The sequence below is a fragment of the Protopterus annectens genome, chromosome 5.part0 (assembly GCF_019279795.1).
Source record: "Protopterus annectens isolate FY-2018-M chromosome 5.part0, PAN1.0, whole genome shotgun sequence".
Taxonomy (NCBI): domain Eukaryota; kingdom Metazoa; phylum Chordata; order Ceratodontiformes; family Protopteridae; genus Protopterus; species Protopterus annectens.
In genome coordinates, this window is record NC_056735.1 from 256,198,752 (window position 1) to 256,215,344 (window position 16,593).

The window sequence follows — 16,593 nt, forward strand, 5'->3', positions numbered from 1 at the left end:
CACACACACACACACACCAGTTACATATGAGTAACTAACACAGTATATTAATTGCGTACATTTACATATGAAAGCGGCTAGCCTGTTGCATAGCTTATGAGAGCAAGCTTACAGACTTTTTGACAGTCATGCATAAAATTGTTGTAGTACATGGAGCACCACAGTTATGTTCCAAAAACAGGAAAAAGACACACTTGGTAAGCACTCCAGAGCACGGTTAAGATTTGGTCTCTAAGTAAAGACTTAACAGCGGACAGCACTAGCCTTTAAAATAACAATGGCAGAAGCTAAGATGGCTTCAGATGCTGATATATACTTAACTCTTTCATGCTTTCTGTTTAAAAGTTTGACATAGTGAAGAGTTCCACAGCATTTTAAAGCTGTTAGTTTCTCAAGAGGAGCACTTCACTTTGGCCTGTTGTCTGTCTGCTAGCAGCATGAAGTGTTTCATGCTTTCAAACCTTGTAGAACACTTTGCTCTCTGCTTTTTTTTCTGTAATTGGTAGTACTAGGAACTGATAAAGCTTCAATACACTACAAAGAATTATGGTTGGACCTGTTCATAACTTTTATTATGTGTTCTCAACATAGATGTGAAGATTCATCTCATGAGCTTCACTCCCCTCTGCTGTCAACGTGAATGTTTTGGCATCCATGTCTCAAGTAAATAAGTCTATTATGCTCAGAGACCTGGTCATAACCCAGTGTGTAATGCTGATACAGTTCTGTCCATATGCTTTCATGTGGACAGCTGTAATATGCTGTTATCAGGACTACAAGCTTAAGTTTGTGCCTCCTGCACAGGATGACATGGCAGACGATATTCTGCTTCAAGATGAGCTCAGGAGCAGTATTCTAGATGCCATGTTTAAACTGCTGCTCACCAAGGCTTGCCAGGTCCACAGTGTTGATCTCTTGAAGAAGAAATGGGACCTTTCTGATCTTCCTCAGCTTCTCCTCCTCCATACCTAAGCTACCCTTAAAGAAGCATTCTCCCTGTCCAAAGTACCTCACAAACCACTGCCAGCTAAGTCTCCCTTGAAGATAAATGTAATGGCCCCACTGCACCAGTTCTGTCTGTAGTCTGGGGTTGTGTGTGTGGAGCGGGGGACTGCTTTGCATTTTCCCAGGGTTGGTAAACTGTTATGAAATACCATTGTGATCTAGATGTAGTTATTTTTGGACAGGGTTTGGAGCTGTCTGGTCTTGCCCCATAACAAAACCCTCTTGATTGACAGGTTCATTTTGGGTGGGACAGAGTGAGGCTGTTCTTTGTCTAAATAGGGTCTATGATTTTATTTCCAACCCCTTCTGGGTCTGGTTCTCAACATATTCTGGATCTCAATGACTACAGCATGCACTTCAGTATTTCTGGCTCTAGTAGTGACTCTCCAGTTTCCATGACTTTGCTGCTCACACATTGTGTAAGAGGTGTGGTACCCCTGGAAATGAGGCTTCACAGCAGCCACTTTGAACTTTCAGTAGTCATACTGGCTGCCAGTGCCTTATATACAAAGCTGCTTTCAAGACCTTTCCTCCTTATTTTAGACAACCAGTCTTTCATGTGGTAACTTTATATTTACTTTTTGATAACTAGGTAGGTAGACAGGTCAGAAAACCCTAATCAGCAGTGACCCAGGCACAAGGTGGTGCCATATGAATATTTTTTTGCTTCCCCCTCTCCCCACTGGACCAAGTTCAATGGCTCCTTTACTTGTACCTAATTGGCCCATTTGTTCTGTGGTTGCTGGAGCCAGGAATTCCCAGGTGAGGTGAGAGCCCTAACTCATTTGATGATCTTCATGTTGATCACTGCTGCAGTAGCCTTAGTTATATGGGATATATCCTGCCAGGGATGTAAGAGCCGAACAGCTTCCAGAGCTTCAGGGCACCTTCCACGCCCCTGAAACTGTCAAGCAGCACAAGCTGAGCTGACCAAAAGACAATTCTGGGCACAAAGCCTTTCAGGCTTTACTGCTGTCAAAGAGAACGCTCCTCTGAGGCATTTGAGGAGCGACGGTCAGCTTGTGCTTTTCTTTGTTGGGCAGATAAGTTCCCTTTGGGGGGAGACTTCCATTTTCTTACATTTTGTTGATGTTTTATTGCTGTCTTCAGGAAAGTTATTCTAAAGCCAGGACAGTTGTTTAATGGAACATCTCAAGACTGTATCATTCTTTTAAATGGAGCACTTGTTTCTTTCTGTCAGTTTAAAAGTAGTGTATACTATCTGAAAATACATTTTCTGTGGAGAAATTATTTACTTTTCTGTTGTAGGGCTGTCATAGTGCTTTAAAGTGCTTTTTACGTGTCTTTTAATGTCAAAAAAGCAACTCTTGTGGACTGGTAGTTTTACCGGCATTTGCTGCTCGTCTTCCCCAGGAAAGAGGCACAATTTTCAGCTTGACCATGGAACAGTCCACCAGTACCATGGTTGGTCCTTCCTCCTGCCAGAAAAAGAAAATGTTAAGCAAACAGCTTTTGCCACCACAGCATACTAGCAGTTTACCTCAGCTGCAGGTGGGTGACTCCACTGTGGACATTTGTTGTACTTCAGACCACTGATCTTTTACCCCAGTCCCATGTAGTGTAGTACCCACAGCCACTATGGAGTGGGAGTTAGCCATGTTGCTGTTTGAGTCCCTTCAGTTGGCAAGGGAGAGCCACTTTTGTTGATCTTGTGAAAGGGAACAGGGAAGGTCTCCCTCTTCTGTCAGAATGCTGTACCCATTCCTGGGAAAGCATCTATTGTCATTAGCAATGTAGATGGCCCCATCTTTCCTTTCAAAAGGAAACAGAAAACCAAGCATGTATCTACTCCTCAAATTTCTTTGGATACGAGTAGTTAAATGGGTCTGGCTCCGGGTTTAATTCAGGCTATTGAACCTTCTTGTAAAGTAGTTTCTGGTAAAGGAAAAGAGGGGACTTATCCTTTCCTGAACTAATTCAGGATTCTGAATCTGAACAGAAAGATGCAGGAATTAATTCATGGTTTTGTCCTCAGATTTCTGATTCAGACTCAAATGAGAGCTCTGTTTCTGATTCCGGCTCCATGGAGGGTTTCTGTCTCTGAGACTGTTGCTAGAATGTCCCAGTGTTTTAAGTGAGAGAACAATGACGTTTCTCAGTCCACCAGAAAATATTTTGAGTTGTTGCAGAAGGATTTTCCAGAACCTACATCCTTTTGTCCTGTCCTGTCTGGGTTAGTGGACATGTGTCTTATTGCCTGCAGTTTTCCTGCTAATCGGCCAGCTGTCCCTAAAAAGGCAGATAGGATTTATAAAGTTCCTCATTCTTTTAAATGTTTATCCACTGTTCCTTAACCTGACCCAGCAGATATAACCTTAGTTGATTCCACTGTTCATAAGCACTTAATTCCAATCCTAATCTTTCTACTAAGGATGGGAAAATTGATAGGTATAGGAAAAAAGTGTATACTACAACTTTGATTTTCAGAATTTTGAATTGTCAGGCTTATATGTTAAAGTCTGTTCTGACAAATTTTGAAAGTATGAGGAATGTTGTATTTAACTTTTTCTTGTGAACAAAAATCTGCTCTAAATATCTTAGTTTCTTCTGTTGTACAGGCCACTACTCATCATTGGCTGTGTGTGTTTGACTCTGTTGATACTTTTTCCAGGGCTGTGGTCACTAGTACTGTTTTAATGTGTTTTGCTTGGCTGCATTCTCAGAACCTGCCGGATGGGTATAAACAATGAGGATTTTAAATTCTCCGTTGGATAAAGATTTAGTGTTTGGCCCCTCTGCTTCAGAGGTGATCAGTGTGATGAAAGGGGCAAGCTGATCCTGGGAATCTCTAAGATCTTTAGCTCCCATTTTTCATCTAAGGAATTTTCTTTCTCCTGATCCAGTTTTAGCTAAAAACAAAAAAGAATATACAGCCTCAACAAAATTCAGGTGAACAGACTTTAAGAATAAATGGCAAGGGGGTTCCAAAGGACAGGCCAATAAGTCTGAATGTCTGTTCAAGATCCTTGTGATCCCCCTCCCACCTTGGCCCTTTTTCTCTTCTAGAAAGTCTTAATCTTCATTTTTCTCTTTGGGAACATATTGATGTGAAGTTGTTCTATCTCGCCGTTCATTCTTACTGATGGGTTCGGAGCCGATCCTCGGCTCTGACTCAGCCAACTGCAAAAGCTGAAGGTCTTCAACCAGCTCAAGGCCAACTCCCTATCCCATGATGCACCCTGATCATCCCCCAGATCTCGTTTGCTGCTGCAACTTGATCGGATGTTCACCAGCTCTGGCCAGTGAATAACTTTTTTCTTTACGTGTTATAGCTGTTATATTAGCTAAAATAGTCATTTAGCCATTTTGTGGTAGTGCTGCAGTAGCGTTATCGCCTCACAGTAAGACGTTGTCCTGTTCGATTCTCAGCTAGAGCGTCTTCTGTGTGGAGACATGCGTGAATGGGCGTACCTTCATTGAAGGTTGTGCGTCAGGACCGGCAACTCGGCACGTACAAATCTACTGCCAATCATTAGCGGACCGGAGTTCCACTGTGGCGACCCCAAACTGGGAAAAGCTGAAAGACACAACAACAACATAGAATGTGTATTTTGTATTTAGATATTTTCAATATTTAGATTATATTGTTAGTCTTTAGGGTCGTTTTTTTAGGCCTTCTCTTCTCCCTATCTCTATTTTATTTAATTTAGCTTAATAACAGAGAAATTAGTGGTCGTGTTTTTAGGCCTTTGTTTCTCTTTATCTTTAGATAAGTGTGTTTGATAGATTATAACCCTTTTTTTCCACAGGGCACTGAGTTTTTCTTCTTATTTTACACTAGAATGTTTTGTATTAGCCTTTTCAGCCCTTCTTTTTTACAGGGCACAGTAATCTTTAATACTAAATTATAGTAGAAGTTTGTGGCTGTGTTTTAAGGCCTTTTTTCTTGATTATCAGTGATATACTGGGTGTGTGTGTTAGTGTGAAATTGCAGACCTTTTTATACAGGGCAGATATATATTTTCAGTGTGAGCTTAATTCCTAAAGCCCTTTTTTCACAAGGCTTTACTAGCTTTTTGTGTGAATCTTTATTATTACTGGTTTTTGCTGTTGTTGGTTTGCTGAAAATGTCTCAGCAGGAGAAGGAAAAAGCCAAGTCTGGCTTTAGAAAATGCCCTAGATGTGGGCAAAAGATGTCCATAACTGATGGACATACTGAATGTGTTTACTGCTTGGGTGAGGTTCACCTGCAGGAAAGCTATTCTATATGCCACTCCTTCAGCTCAAGAGTGTTGCATGAAAGAAAGAGAAAATTAATGGATAAAGGTCTGCTTAAATCCTCTTTTCAAGAGTCATTGGATAAGTCAGACAAGCACTCCAAAAAGACGGAACCGACAAAAACTCCATCCACATCGAAGTAAGCTTCTAGTAAAGCTTCGACATTGGTTCCACAGCCTTCGGAACAGACTGTCGTTATGGTTAGGAGCTGGTCCCCGACCTTGGAGCCAGTATCTCCTACCTTAAAGTCCCCTATATTGCAGTCGGTGGCTTCGTCACATTTTTCACGGGCCTCAAGTAGACTGTCTGGTTTGGATGTGGACCGCATGGTGAAGAAGCTTCTACAGATACCAGCGCTGGCAAAAATTTTATCGGCACCGACCCAGGGGGCTTCAGAGCCGACCTTAATTCACCTACACCTTCTGTTCCTCCTCCGATCTGCATGGATGTTTCGGAGCCGGAGAGTGCAGAACTGATGATTGCGGACCCTTCGGGTCTGACTCCTTCTATAGGTTTCTTGGCCCTGACTGCCCTGATACCTTCGGCGCTGACCGAGGAATCTCGGGACGACACTCCCCGGTCGGGTCTGGGGAGGATAGTAGGTCCGACTTGTCGGTGCCGACTTTACCTCTCGCGGCTTCAGCTCAAGTGAGTTCGGCCCCGACCTCTGGCTCGGAGCCTTCTGTACCAGCGCAGACAATTTCCATCAGATCTTCAGATCCAAGGGAATCCTCTCATTGGGACCTAGGGACCTTTGAGGCTATGAGGAGGGCTTTGTCTGCCCGTATGACCACTCCATCATTTCGAGCAGCTCCCTGCCTGAAAGCACTGGTGTCTGCCTCTTCATCACATGCTCCATTGAAGCGTAGAGTTCCTGAGCCTCAGGAAGCTCCATTGGGTGAGCCATGTTCTTCCGAGACCTCTCCAGAAGCCCCCAGTGAAGAAGTGCCTAGGAAGAGACTGCAAAAAGAAGCATCTGGACTCCCCTCAGGAGTCAGTCACTTCAGATACTGACTTGGATGAGTCAGAAGGGTCCCCACAGTCCCCCTCAGAAGATATCTCCTTTGCAGATATCTTAGAGTTTCTTAAACAGCGGGTGGCTGGAAATCCCTTAACCCTTCTGATGATGAGTCAGTTCTCCTGAAGGCTTTTGGGTCTCAACCCTCCACCTCTTGGGTGTCTCCTCCCTTTGAGTTGCTTGAATTACTCACTCAAAGGGTGTGGGAGTCCCTAGACACCACGGAGCCTGTCCCTAGTATGCCTAACAAATTTATAACTAGCCCCCAAGACATACTTTACCTTACTAAAGGAGTACCTATTGATGCTATGGTGGTAGCAGCAGCCACCAAGAAGTAATTATCGGCGACTTCTTCATCTGTTCATCCTCCTGATAGAGAATCTAGGATTATGGACAGATATGGGAGGCGTATGTTTAGTTCAGCGGCCTTCGATCGCTGAACTACCCCACAAATTTTACTAGGTTACAAAGAGAGCTCCTGAATGAGCTAGGAGATACCCTACAGGGTTCAGTAGCTGCAGGGGTTTCGGACAAGGTAACTTTCCAGCTCTCCACTCTTAATTCGGTAGTGAACTCTTCCATGCGTCTGTTGTCATATGCAGCTGATGGCACAAGCAGGGCAACGAGTACAGGAATCGCTCTCAGGAGACATTCCTGGATGCGCTTATGTTCCTTTGTGGAACCCTTTAAGTCTTCCTTCATTAACACTCCCTTTGACGGTTCATCCCTTTTTGGACCTAAGGTAAAGGAAACTCTTACCAGGAGTGAAAAGGACGGAAAGACCTTGTCTGCCGTCGAAGTACGTTTTTCTACCCTGAATAGACCTTACCCCAAAGGGAGGGGAGGTGGAAAGATATGGTTCCATAAATCTCAAGGATCTTTCCAGAACACTTGTGGTGACACCTCCTCTAGAGGCAGAGGAGGGGGTAATAATGGAAGACCTCACCCGCACAGCAGAGGGGGTCCGCAGAACCAGGGCGACAAAGACCAGTTCTTTGGCAAACCCAAACAGCGCTCATGAGTGGAGGCCTGACTGTTCATCTCTGGAGGCAGTCGGGGGATGCCTATCTTTGTACTTTGATGCCTGGCTAAAAATAACAAAAGACAGCTGGGTACAAAGCATAATATCCAGGGGATACTCAATTCCCTTTGCAACTCCACCCCCTCTAGTAAAGAAAATCCCAGACATTCCATCCAGTCATAGGGACCAAGCAGTCTTAGAGGTCCAAAGGTTGCTGGACAAAAGAGTCATCCAGTCAGTCCCAGCAGACCAGAGAAGATCCGGAACTTACTCAAGATTCTTTTTAGTTCCAAAGAAAACAGGGGACTGGAGACCTATTCTGGACCTAAGCAGACTAAACAAGTCAATAAAAAAAGATGAAGTTCCAGATGGTCACGCTTCAGTCAATACTTCCCTTTTCTGGGAAAGACAATTGGATGTGCTCTATAGATCTTCAGGATACCGCATAAAGATGGACAGACCATCCAGGGATCATCCAGCGCTTCCAGCTGGGAGCCAGCCATTATCAATTTTGCACTCTGCCCTTTGGTCTCACTACAGCCCCCAGAGTGTTCACCAAATGTATGGCAGTAGTCACCACTCACCTGAGATGGTTGGGATTCCAGGTGTTTCCATATCTAGATGACTGGCTTCTCACTGCCACCACCAAGCATCAACTTATTCATGCAAGGGACACAACCTTAGATCTATGCAATCAATTGGGGATTACCATCAACTTATAAAAATCTGCCTTATCGCCATTGCAACAGACAGTCTTCATAGGAACAGAACTAAACACAGTTTCACTGACATAAGTCTGCCTCCATAAAGAATTTATCTCTTACAAAAACAAGTATTAGACCTGCTTCCAAGAAAAAAAGCCCCAGTCTCAATGGTGCTCAAATTGCTAGGATCGATGGCAGCAGTAATCATTGCCATTCCCCTCGCTCGAATGCACATGCGAATTCTACAATGGCTCCTTTTCTCTCAATGGTCCTTTCAGGAACTTCCAGTGTTGCACCAAATTATCATAACAAATGCATGCAATAAGGACCTTCAGTTGTGGCTGACGTCTCAACATGCATCTCGGGGACATCCATTCATTCTACCCAATCCCATAGCCACGGTGACCACGGACACTTCCTTAATTGGGGGGGGGGGGCATTTTCAGGGAAGAACAGCCCAAGGCACGTGGAAGAAACACGAGGCTCATCTGCATATAAATGTCTTGGAGATAAGAGCGGTACTTCTAGCATTGCAGTCCTTTCAAGACTCTGTACCTCTCGGAACAGTTGCAATTCAGACAGACAACATGTCAGTGGTCTGGTTCATCAACAAACAAGGAGGAACCAAATCTTACCCCCTGTGTCGAGAGGCCATGTGACTATGGCAGTGGGCAATCTCCTCCTAGCTCTTTCTGATAGTAACGCACATCCCGGGGAAATCCATTTTGATAGCAGACAAGCTGAGCAGGGCTCACAATGGTCCCAAAAGCATCAAGTAGCGGAACAAATATTTCGCAAGTGGGGCCAACCTTGCTGCGATTTTTTTGCAACTTCAACAAACACGAAATGCAGCAGCTACTTTGCCCTAATTCCCCTGCTGGGGGATGCCCCAAGGGATGCACTGGTGCACAATTGGCCCCTGGGTCTCCTTTATGCATTTCCCCAGGTATTACAGAAAGCAAAACTTCTGGGAAGGACCATGATACTAATAGCCCCTTACTGGCCTCAGCAAATTTGGCTTCCATTCCTCCAGCCTCATCTCTTGGAAGAACCTTTGATCCTGGACCCAGTTCCAGATCTGTTGACCCATTCATCGGGGGCTCTTCATCTTTCTCTTCATTCTCTCAAACTAACAGCTTGGCTGCTCCATTTCCCACAATAGCCAGGATTTACAACCTCTCAGCTGAGGCCCATCATATTATAACATCCTCTCATAAGTCATCCACCAGAAAGTTATATCTTAGCAAATGGAAAAGATGTTCTTTATGGGCCTCTCAGAATGATGTTGATCCTTATCTAGCTCTGATTGCATCTATATTGGAATTTCTAACTAAACTTTTCGACGAAGGAGCTGCTGCAGCTACCATTAGAGTTCAATTAGGAGCGATCTGAAACTTTCATCTTGGTTTCCAAGGCTCCAATGTCATGTCGCATCAACTTGCTAAAGCCTTTCTTAAAGTTGCCATTCATTTGAGGCCACCAGTCAGAGCTCCAGCCATGCCATGGAATCTAAATTTTGTTCTCTCCAGAATCATATTACCTCCTTTTGAACCAGCCTAGTCCTGTCCTTTAAAATTCCTTTCATGGAAGACTTTTTCTGATAGCCATTACTTCTGCTCAGAGGATTTCTGAGCTACAAGCCTTGACCATCAAACCTCCTTATCTGATTTTCCATAATGACAGAGCTTTGCTCAGAACTAATCCATCATTTTTACCAAAAGTTTGTTCAGAGACAAATCTTAACCAATCTATTGAGTTACCAGTCTTCTTTCCTTAATACACAAATATGAGGAAACACATGCTGCACAGACTTGATGTTCATAGACCACTCCGATTTTACCTAGATAGAGCAAAACAATTCAGGTCAATGGATCAGCTCTTTGTTTCCTTTTCAGTGTCAAAGAAAGGTGCCCCAGTGACAAAAGTAACCTTGTCAAGATGGCTGTCAGATTGCATTTCCTTCTTTTATAATTCACAAAATGCTCCTTTGCAACAAAACTTAAAGGCCTACAATCAACTGGCACAATTCTGTTTCAGAACTCCATGCAAGAGGGCCTGGAAGACTGATGCCTTTTTTTTTCTTTGGACAGGAATGTTCCTGTGTGCCTTTCCACTGCTATCAAGGGTACTTATGAAGATTCAGAGAGAATCCTCCAAGATCATTGTGGTGACTCCCTTCTGGCAACTGTGGTTCTCCTTTCTTCTGGAAATCACCAGGGGCAGGTACCACAAGTTTCAATGCATGTTGCATCTACTCCCTGATGCGAGGCATCTTCCCTTAAATGCATGAATTATGGGGCCTTAATTCCTTTTTAAGCACCTGTTTTCAGATGACATGCAGCAGGTACTAATGGAGGCAAAAAAGTCTGCTATTAGAAAATCATATATTAGCAAATGGAAAAGGTTTTCTAGTTTGGGCCAACAACATAATCAGCAGCCATTCTGGGCTTGTTGCTCTCTGGTTTTACTGTATTTGTATGAGTTACTATCCTGTGGCCTTTTTATTCATCTGTCAAGGGTATTTATTTTATTTATTTATGTACTGGTGTTTCATCACCGGGAAAGTCCGACTGGATAGAAACCCATTTTCATCTGAGACCCAGGGAGAAAAGCTCCAAATTATTACAAAGCATTTTAGGAACAATAATTTTACAATCTTCAAAAAGAATGCAAATGCATCTGCAGTTCAAATAATTATAACAAATTAGACATAATATAAAAACATTTATTAGGAATCGATGCAAGTTATATGACAATCGTTTAATATTTAGAAATGTTTTAGAAAGTTTGTAGAGAAATTAAAGTTAAGTTAGTCTAATACAGATAGGAATTGCAATATAAAATATGGGAAAAACAGGCTTATGGTATATTTAGAGAGTAAGTCAGGGAAGAAAATTAGCAGTAAGGAAGTAAATGAAGAAAGCAGAGTAAGGAGGTATAAGGAATGAAAAGGTATTTGTTCACATGTAGGGAAATAGTTTATCCTGGTTTTAAGCAAGAACAGAGCCAGATTTTAGCTAAGCTGTTTGTCTGCCATTTCAGCATGTCTGCCCATGGATCCTCCTCTTTCAGTGCAGTCTTATGCCAGAATGTTCTTGAAAAGTGTTTTGCATACGAGGCTTCCAAGAAAATTGATGGCATCTTCCTTGGGATCTTACAGAAGTTAACGCTTGCTACATTGGAACCAGGTACTCTGGCTGACTTGGGGTTCTTAACATGGAAAACAGTTTTACTGTTTGCTCTGACTGCTGCAAGAAGCGTATCTGAGTTGCAGTGAGTCAACCCTATCTCATTTTCCACAGACTGAGACATGGTTTCTTTGAGAAATAATCCTTCTTTTATGCCTAAAGTGGTATCCAAGTTTACTTTAAGCCAGACTGCCCATTTCCTAGTTTCTCCATAACTTGATGTCTACAGATACTCTGGTAGTATCTTGGCAGAACTAATTCTTTCAAATATTTGGATCAATTGTTCATTTCTTACAAAGGTAAGAAGGGATAACCTACGTCAAAACAGACTATTTCCAAACAGTTGCCTAAGGCTAGTTCCTTCTATTATACTGAACATAAGAAATCTATTCCAGACAGGGTCAAAGCTCACTCTACAAGGGCTTTGGCTTCATCTATGCCTTTTGGAAAGGGTTGGATTCTAAAAGTATTCCAGAAGCTGCTACTTGGTCCTCTGTACATACTTTCACAAAGCACTGATTCCTTCTCTAGGTCTAGATCAGGCTTTACTAGGACCATTCTCAAGGAGCTCGTCAATGCTTCTTCTTCCACCACTCATATATAGTTAGCTATGGTAATTGACCCATATAGCCAAGGCTGCTGCAAATAATTGAAGATGTACAGGTTTTCAGTGCTAGTGGGGGGGGGGGGTTGTAATGGCGTGTAGTACATTGTAGCCGCAAGACTTTGGCTTCCTGATGGCTGGCCAACTATAACTTTTCAAAACTTCTTGTTTCGATATTCTGGGGTTTCGCTTAGATGAATGTTCGCTTAAAAGCATGTGGTACTCGACATTTTAAGGGTTTATTCATCTAATGTAGACCCATACAACAGATGTCTCATTGATGATACCTTGTACTGTTGCTGTCCATAAGGTTAAGCTTTATACTTCTTTTCTTTTATTTTTCTTTTCTTTAGGAACATTGCCTTGAAAACTGTGCTGGAAAGCTAATCCGTTCAAACCACAGACTAATGAACTCCTATGTCAGTTTAATGCCTGCCATTGTCCAGCGAAGAGTTGCAGACTTTGAATCGAAGGCAGTGGAAATGACACAGACCTCCAATCCAGAAATTTCTTCTAGTATTGCTGTGGGACTGCATCAGAGACTACTGACAAATCAGAGGAAGTGATAACTGCAACAGAACAGATAACTTCTTTAAAAGACAGTAGAAATCAGGACTCTTCACCAGCCACCAGCCACTAACCTCTTTGGTCATGTATTTTCAGGTGTACAGAAGGTTTCCTCTGCTCAGCAGTGGCAACTCCCTTTTCCCCATTTCACAACATAACATTCTCTTTGAGCTTCTCTTTTGGAGTTTATAGAGTAGTAAACTCCTTAGTTTGATTTTTCCATCAGCTGTGCTGTTTTTATGATACATTGCTCACAGACTGTATCACAAGTTTATGTGAGAAGTATAGGTGCTATGTAGTCTTATATTTTGCTTTGACTTTCACTTGATACATCTTAGCACACATTATAATTGTGGGGTAAGTTCAAGGTACTTTACAAAAATTCAAAAGACAAAGAGCCAGCAAAAGTGACTGAAAAGAATGTATTCACAAATACATACAGCAAAAAAAAAAAAAAAAAACGGTTTCGGCTGGAACAACACAGCCTTCCTCAGTGTATAGATTCAAATCACAAAAAACATGCTGTTTAAAAATTATAAGGTCATTACCCATTGGTTGAGTACTCATAAATATTCATTAAGTCCAGGGGGAAATAGACCCCCAAGCTTAATAATCCACTTTTTTTCTTTACTGTTTAGTATATTATGCCATCCAGTTTTTTTCATACGATTTCCATATATTACATCAATAACAATAAACTTGAATTCAGCAGTTTACTGATACTTTACAAAAATTGCCAGATTCTGTGAAAAAGATTTTTTTTGGCAATGTTTGCCCTGCTGACTATCAGACCCTCTCTGTCAACTCATTCTTTGCCTTCACCAGGTGAAAGCTGACAGAAGGGTCATCGTCCAGCAGCCATTAGGGATGGTTTGCGTTTTTTCTGTTTGTTTTTGGCTCTAACTGTCCTTGAATTCGATGAGGCGTATGGGACAGGGCATGTAGTAAGCTGATCTTGGAAGATATCACCTAACTTTCACAAGGGGTCCCCACCCCGCAGCATGAACAGTGGATTCTCTGGTCTCCACCAGGGGATTATACCACCCTGTGTGCCTCGAGTCCACGCAAACTCAGTCTCCTCCCAGAACAATGTGAGCAGGCCATGCCTCTTCACTCCTCATCCCCCCACCCCACGGACTCGGCTTCTCCAGTTCTGGACCCATTAATCGAAACATGGTCACCTGTCAGAGCGCTGTCCCTCTATGCCACAGAACCAGACTGAGAAAGATGAATTCCAGCATCTGGAAAAAAAAAACTGCTGGTAAAACAGGAATGCATATATTCAGTACTGCTGCGGTTGTCTTGATGCTGTCTAGTGCTGCAGTGATTGGTATAGTTATTAGGAGACATACTTTGATTTGATGTCAGAAATTAAAAGATGTTATCAGAACTCAGACTGTACCTGCTAAAGGAAATGCATGGTTCATCTGCTAATTTACTGAAAACATCAAAGAAGGGTAACCGTATTGAATCCTGCCACGAGACATACCAACCTGCACTCATTCATTCATTTCAAGAGGCACTGCTCTGCTTCTCAAAGACTCTAGTATAGAAAGTCATGTAAGACATCTAGCACCCTTGTTATCATAAACACAGTAGAGGCATCCATATGTTTGTCTTCTTCACATTTTTCAGACAGAGATGCTTTCTAAGTCAAAAGTGTTAAGGAGTTAGTGACCTGGATTCTTTATTCTACCTTTATTAATCACTCAGAGTAAATTGTGGGTACTTAATTTCTTACAGATTGTCCTTCCTAGAGTTCACTAAACTTCAGCAGGCACTTTGCCCATGAATGATCATACAGTGAATGCCATATATATATATATATATAGAAGTCCAGAGACAACTCTGTGTACAAAAGATGACTCCCTATTGTAACTGTTAAACATTGTTTTCTCATATGTAAGAAACTGTCAGAATCAGATATGCTTGAAACTTTCTCTTGTGATTGTGTTATGGGCAGGCACCAAGGAAGAGGAGACTTTAGTCCTCATCTGCTACCCTAGTTTATTGAAGATTTGATTAAATTCTGTATGCCATTAGAAAGATCATTTCAAGTGGCATGTTCTGTGGAAGCCATGGCTACACATCTTTACCCCTGAAAGTTTTCATATGTCTGCTAGAATAATGATTTGGTATCTCAATAAATTTTGTGTTAAAAAGTACTTTGCTGGTGCTTGACATACCTTGTCTTGTTTGCCAAGTTGAAGTAAGGGGTGTTATATAGCATCTAAATCACTGCTAATTCATGTAGTTTAACACCTGCATGCCAGAAAATGTGTTGCCCATCACTGTTGGCAGTAATTGATTTCCACACTGACATTTAAGGACATACTTATCTGCTTTTGATCTACCTGTAAAGAATGGGGTATTAACAAGGTTTGTTACCGCAGTATAATTTATAGCACCAGTATTGAATAACTTGAACTGTGCTTAAGATTGTCATTCTTTTTCTTTATGAATAGAAAACATTGTAGGAAGGTTACCTTAACATAGAGAACTATTTTGGGAGTAGCCTGCAAAATGATAAATCAGAAGAAAAAAGGTCTTACACTGTTTGTTTAGACTTATTTGTTATCAAATTGCTGGTCTCATGTTTTCTACTCTGAGGTTACCTGGAGAAAAAGGTTGCTTTTCTTGATCAACGTTATGGCTTGTAAACTATATTTATTGTACAGTGTACCTGAAGGATCTTTTGTAATGTCCTACAAAAGGAACAAAGTGTCTTTAAATATGTCTAACTGTGGTACCAAAGAAAGTATACAGTTTCCGTATTGTTAAACATAGGTGCATGTCAGTCTGGCAGATGGACCAGCATAGGTCTGCTAAGGTTTGCATCTTTCTGTTGAAATAAATGAATGCCTATTGATCAGAAACTGAAATCAAAGCAAATCTTTGTATTTACCATTTATTTTCCAGTTTGAATTATACTTGGGATTATTCCTAGGAGGATATGTTGTTGAATACTAAGACTTTAAAATCGTGGCTTAATGGCATCATTGACGGCTGTGCTGAATAGATGAGGTGTAGCCATGGAAAGTCATTTATGCCTCGAGTAAGTATGTGTGAGCACAATGCAAAGTAGCAGACCAGGCTCTCTAGATATTGTTTCTGACTGCAGTTTTTTTTTATTTAAGTTGTAGGATATTTTAGTTTTTTTTTTTTTTTTTTAAACCAGAAACATATTTATTAAATTATCTGTTATGACCTAGGCAATCATACATTTATATTAATGAAAACAAACCATATTGACATAATTTTAGTTGCAAACATTATACATTACTTGTAATCTATCCAGTCATTGTCAGTCAAAAATTACGTAGCTTATTCATATCCTGTATTCTTTTAAACCTCATTCCTCCTCTATGTATTGTTACCACAATTCCCATTTTTTCTATGTAATTAGTTTCTACCCTTTTTCTAAAAATCCCAATTCCAATTGTTTTATTCTGTTGCTGTATTCACTACTTCTAATACAGCTGGTTTAGACCTTGATTTCCATTTTCTAGTAACTGCTTTTTTGGTAGCCACAATAATTTAGACTCAGCAAGGCCTTACTGTGTCTAGACAATTCCGATTCTGTATTATAGCTCAAAAAATCATTTCCTTGATTACACCAATTTGCTCATGTAGCATCTCTGACAGAGTAATCTGCAGGGAATCTTTAAAGTCTGCCAACTCCTTACTCTCCCAGAAAATATGCTCCCAATTACCTCTTTCTTCCCCGTCAAACCTCCAACATTTGCTGTCTGTTTCTGACTGCATGTTTGATGCCAGTCTTTTTAACAGACTAAAAGAGTAAAGATTTGCATTTCTTTCTGTGAATGTTCATTGAAGAATTGTATCTTAAATGTAGAAGATAAATCAGTGAAGTGAATCAGTCGACTTATTGTTGCAGGGCATGTCTAGAAGTTAATGACTTTCATATCTGGTAAGAAAAAGTCCATTCCCCATAAATGTAGGAATAAAGTTGGTTGGTATTAGAACAGCTTGGTAGGTGAAACTTTCCCAGGCAGCTAGGTTTAGTGGGAACCAAGTAAACTTGTGGTGATATGTCAAGGATGTACACAAAATTAACTATGTGCAAGGGTGTAAATAAAAAATTACCATTGTGACACTTGCACATACAGATGCAAGAGTGAAGAGTGCTCTCTCTCTCTCTCTCTCTCTCTCACACACACACACACGCTCACACACACACACACACACACACGGGCGCGCACACACACACACACACACACACACAC

At 41.5% G+C, this 16,593-nt stretch overlaps 1 protein-coding gene across 1 annotated transcript in view; it reads left to right on the plus strand.

Moving 5' to 3' along the window:
* TIMM10B (translocase of inner mitochondrial membrane 10B) overlaps positions 1–15,222 on the plus strand; it is a 253,997-nt gene extending 238,775 nt beyond the window's left edge. The window contains exon 4 of the mRNA XM_044072223.1: positions 12,133–15,222. Within this exon, the coding sequence (XP_043928158.1) occupies positions 12,133–12,345 (213 nt within the window). The 3' untranslated portion in view covers positions 12,346–15,222. The remainder of the gene's footprint in view (positions 1–12,132) is intronic.
* Positions 15,223–16,593: the final 1,371 nt, after the last annotated feature.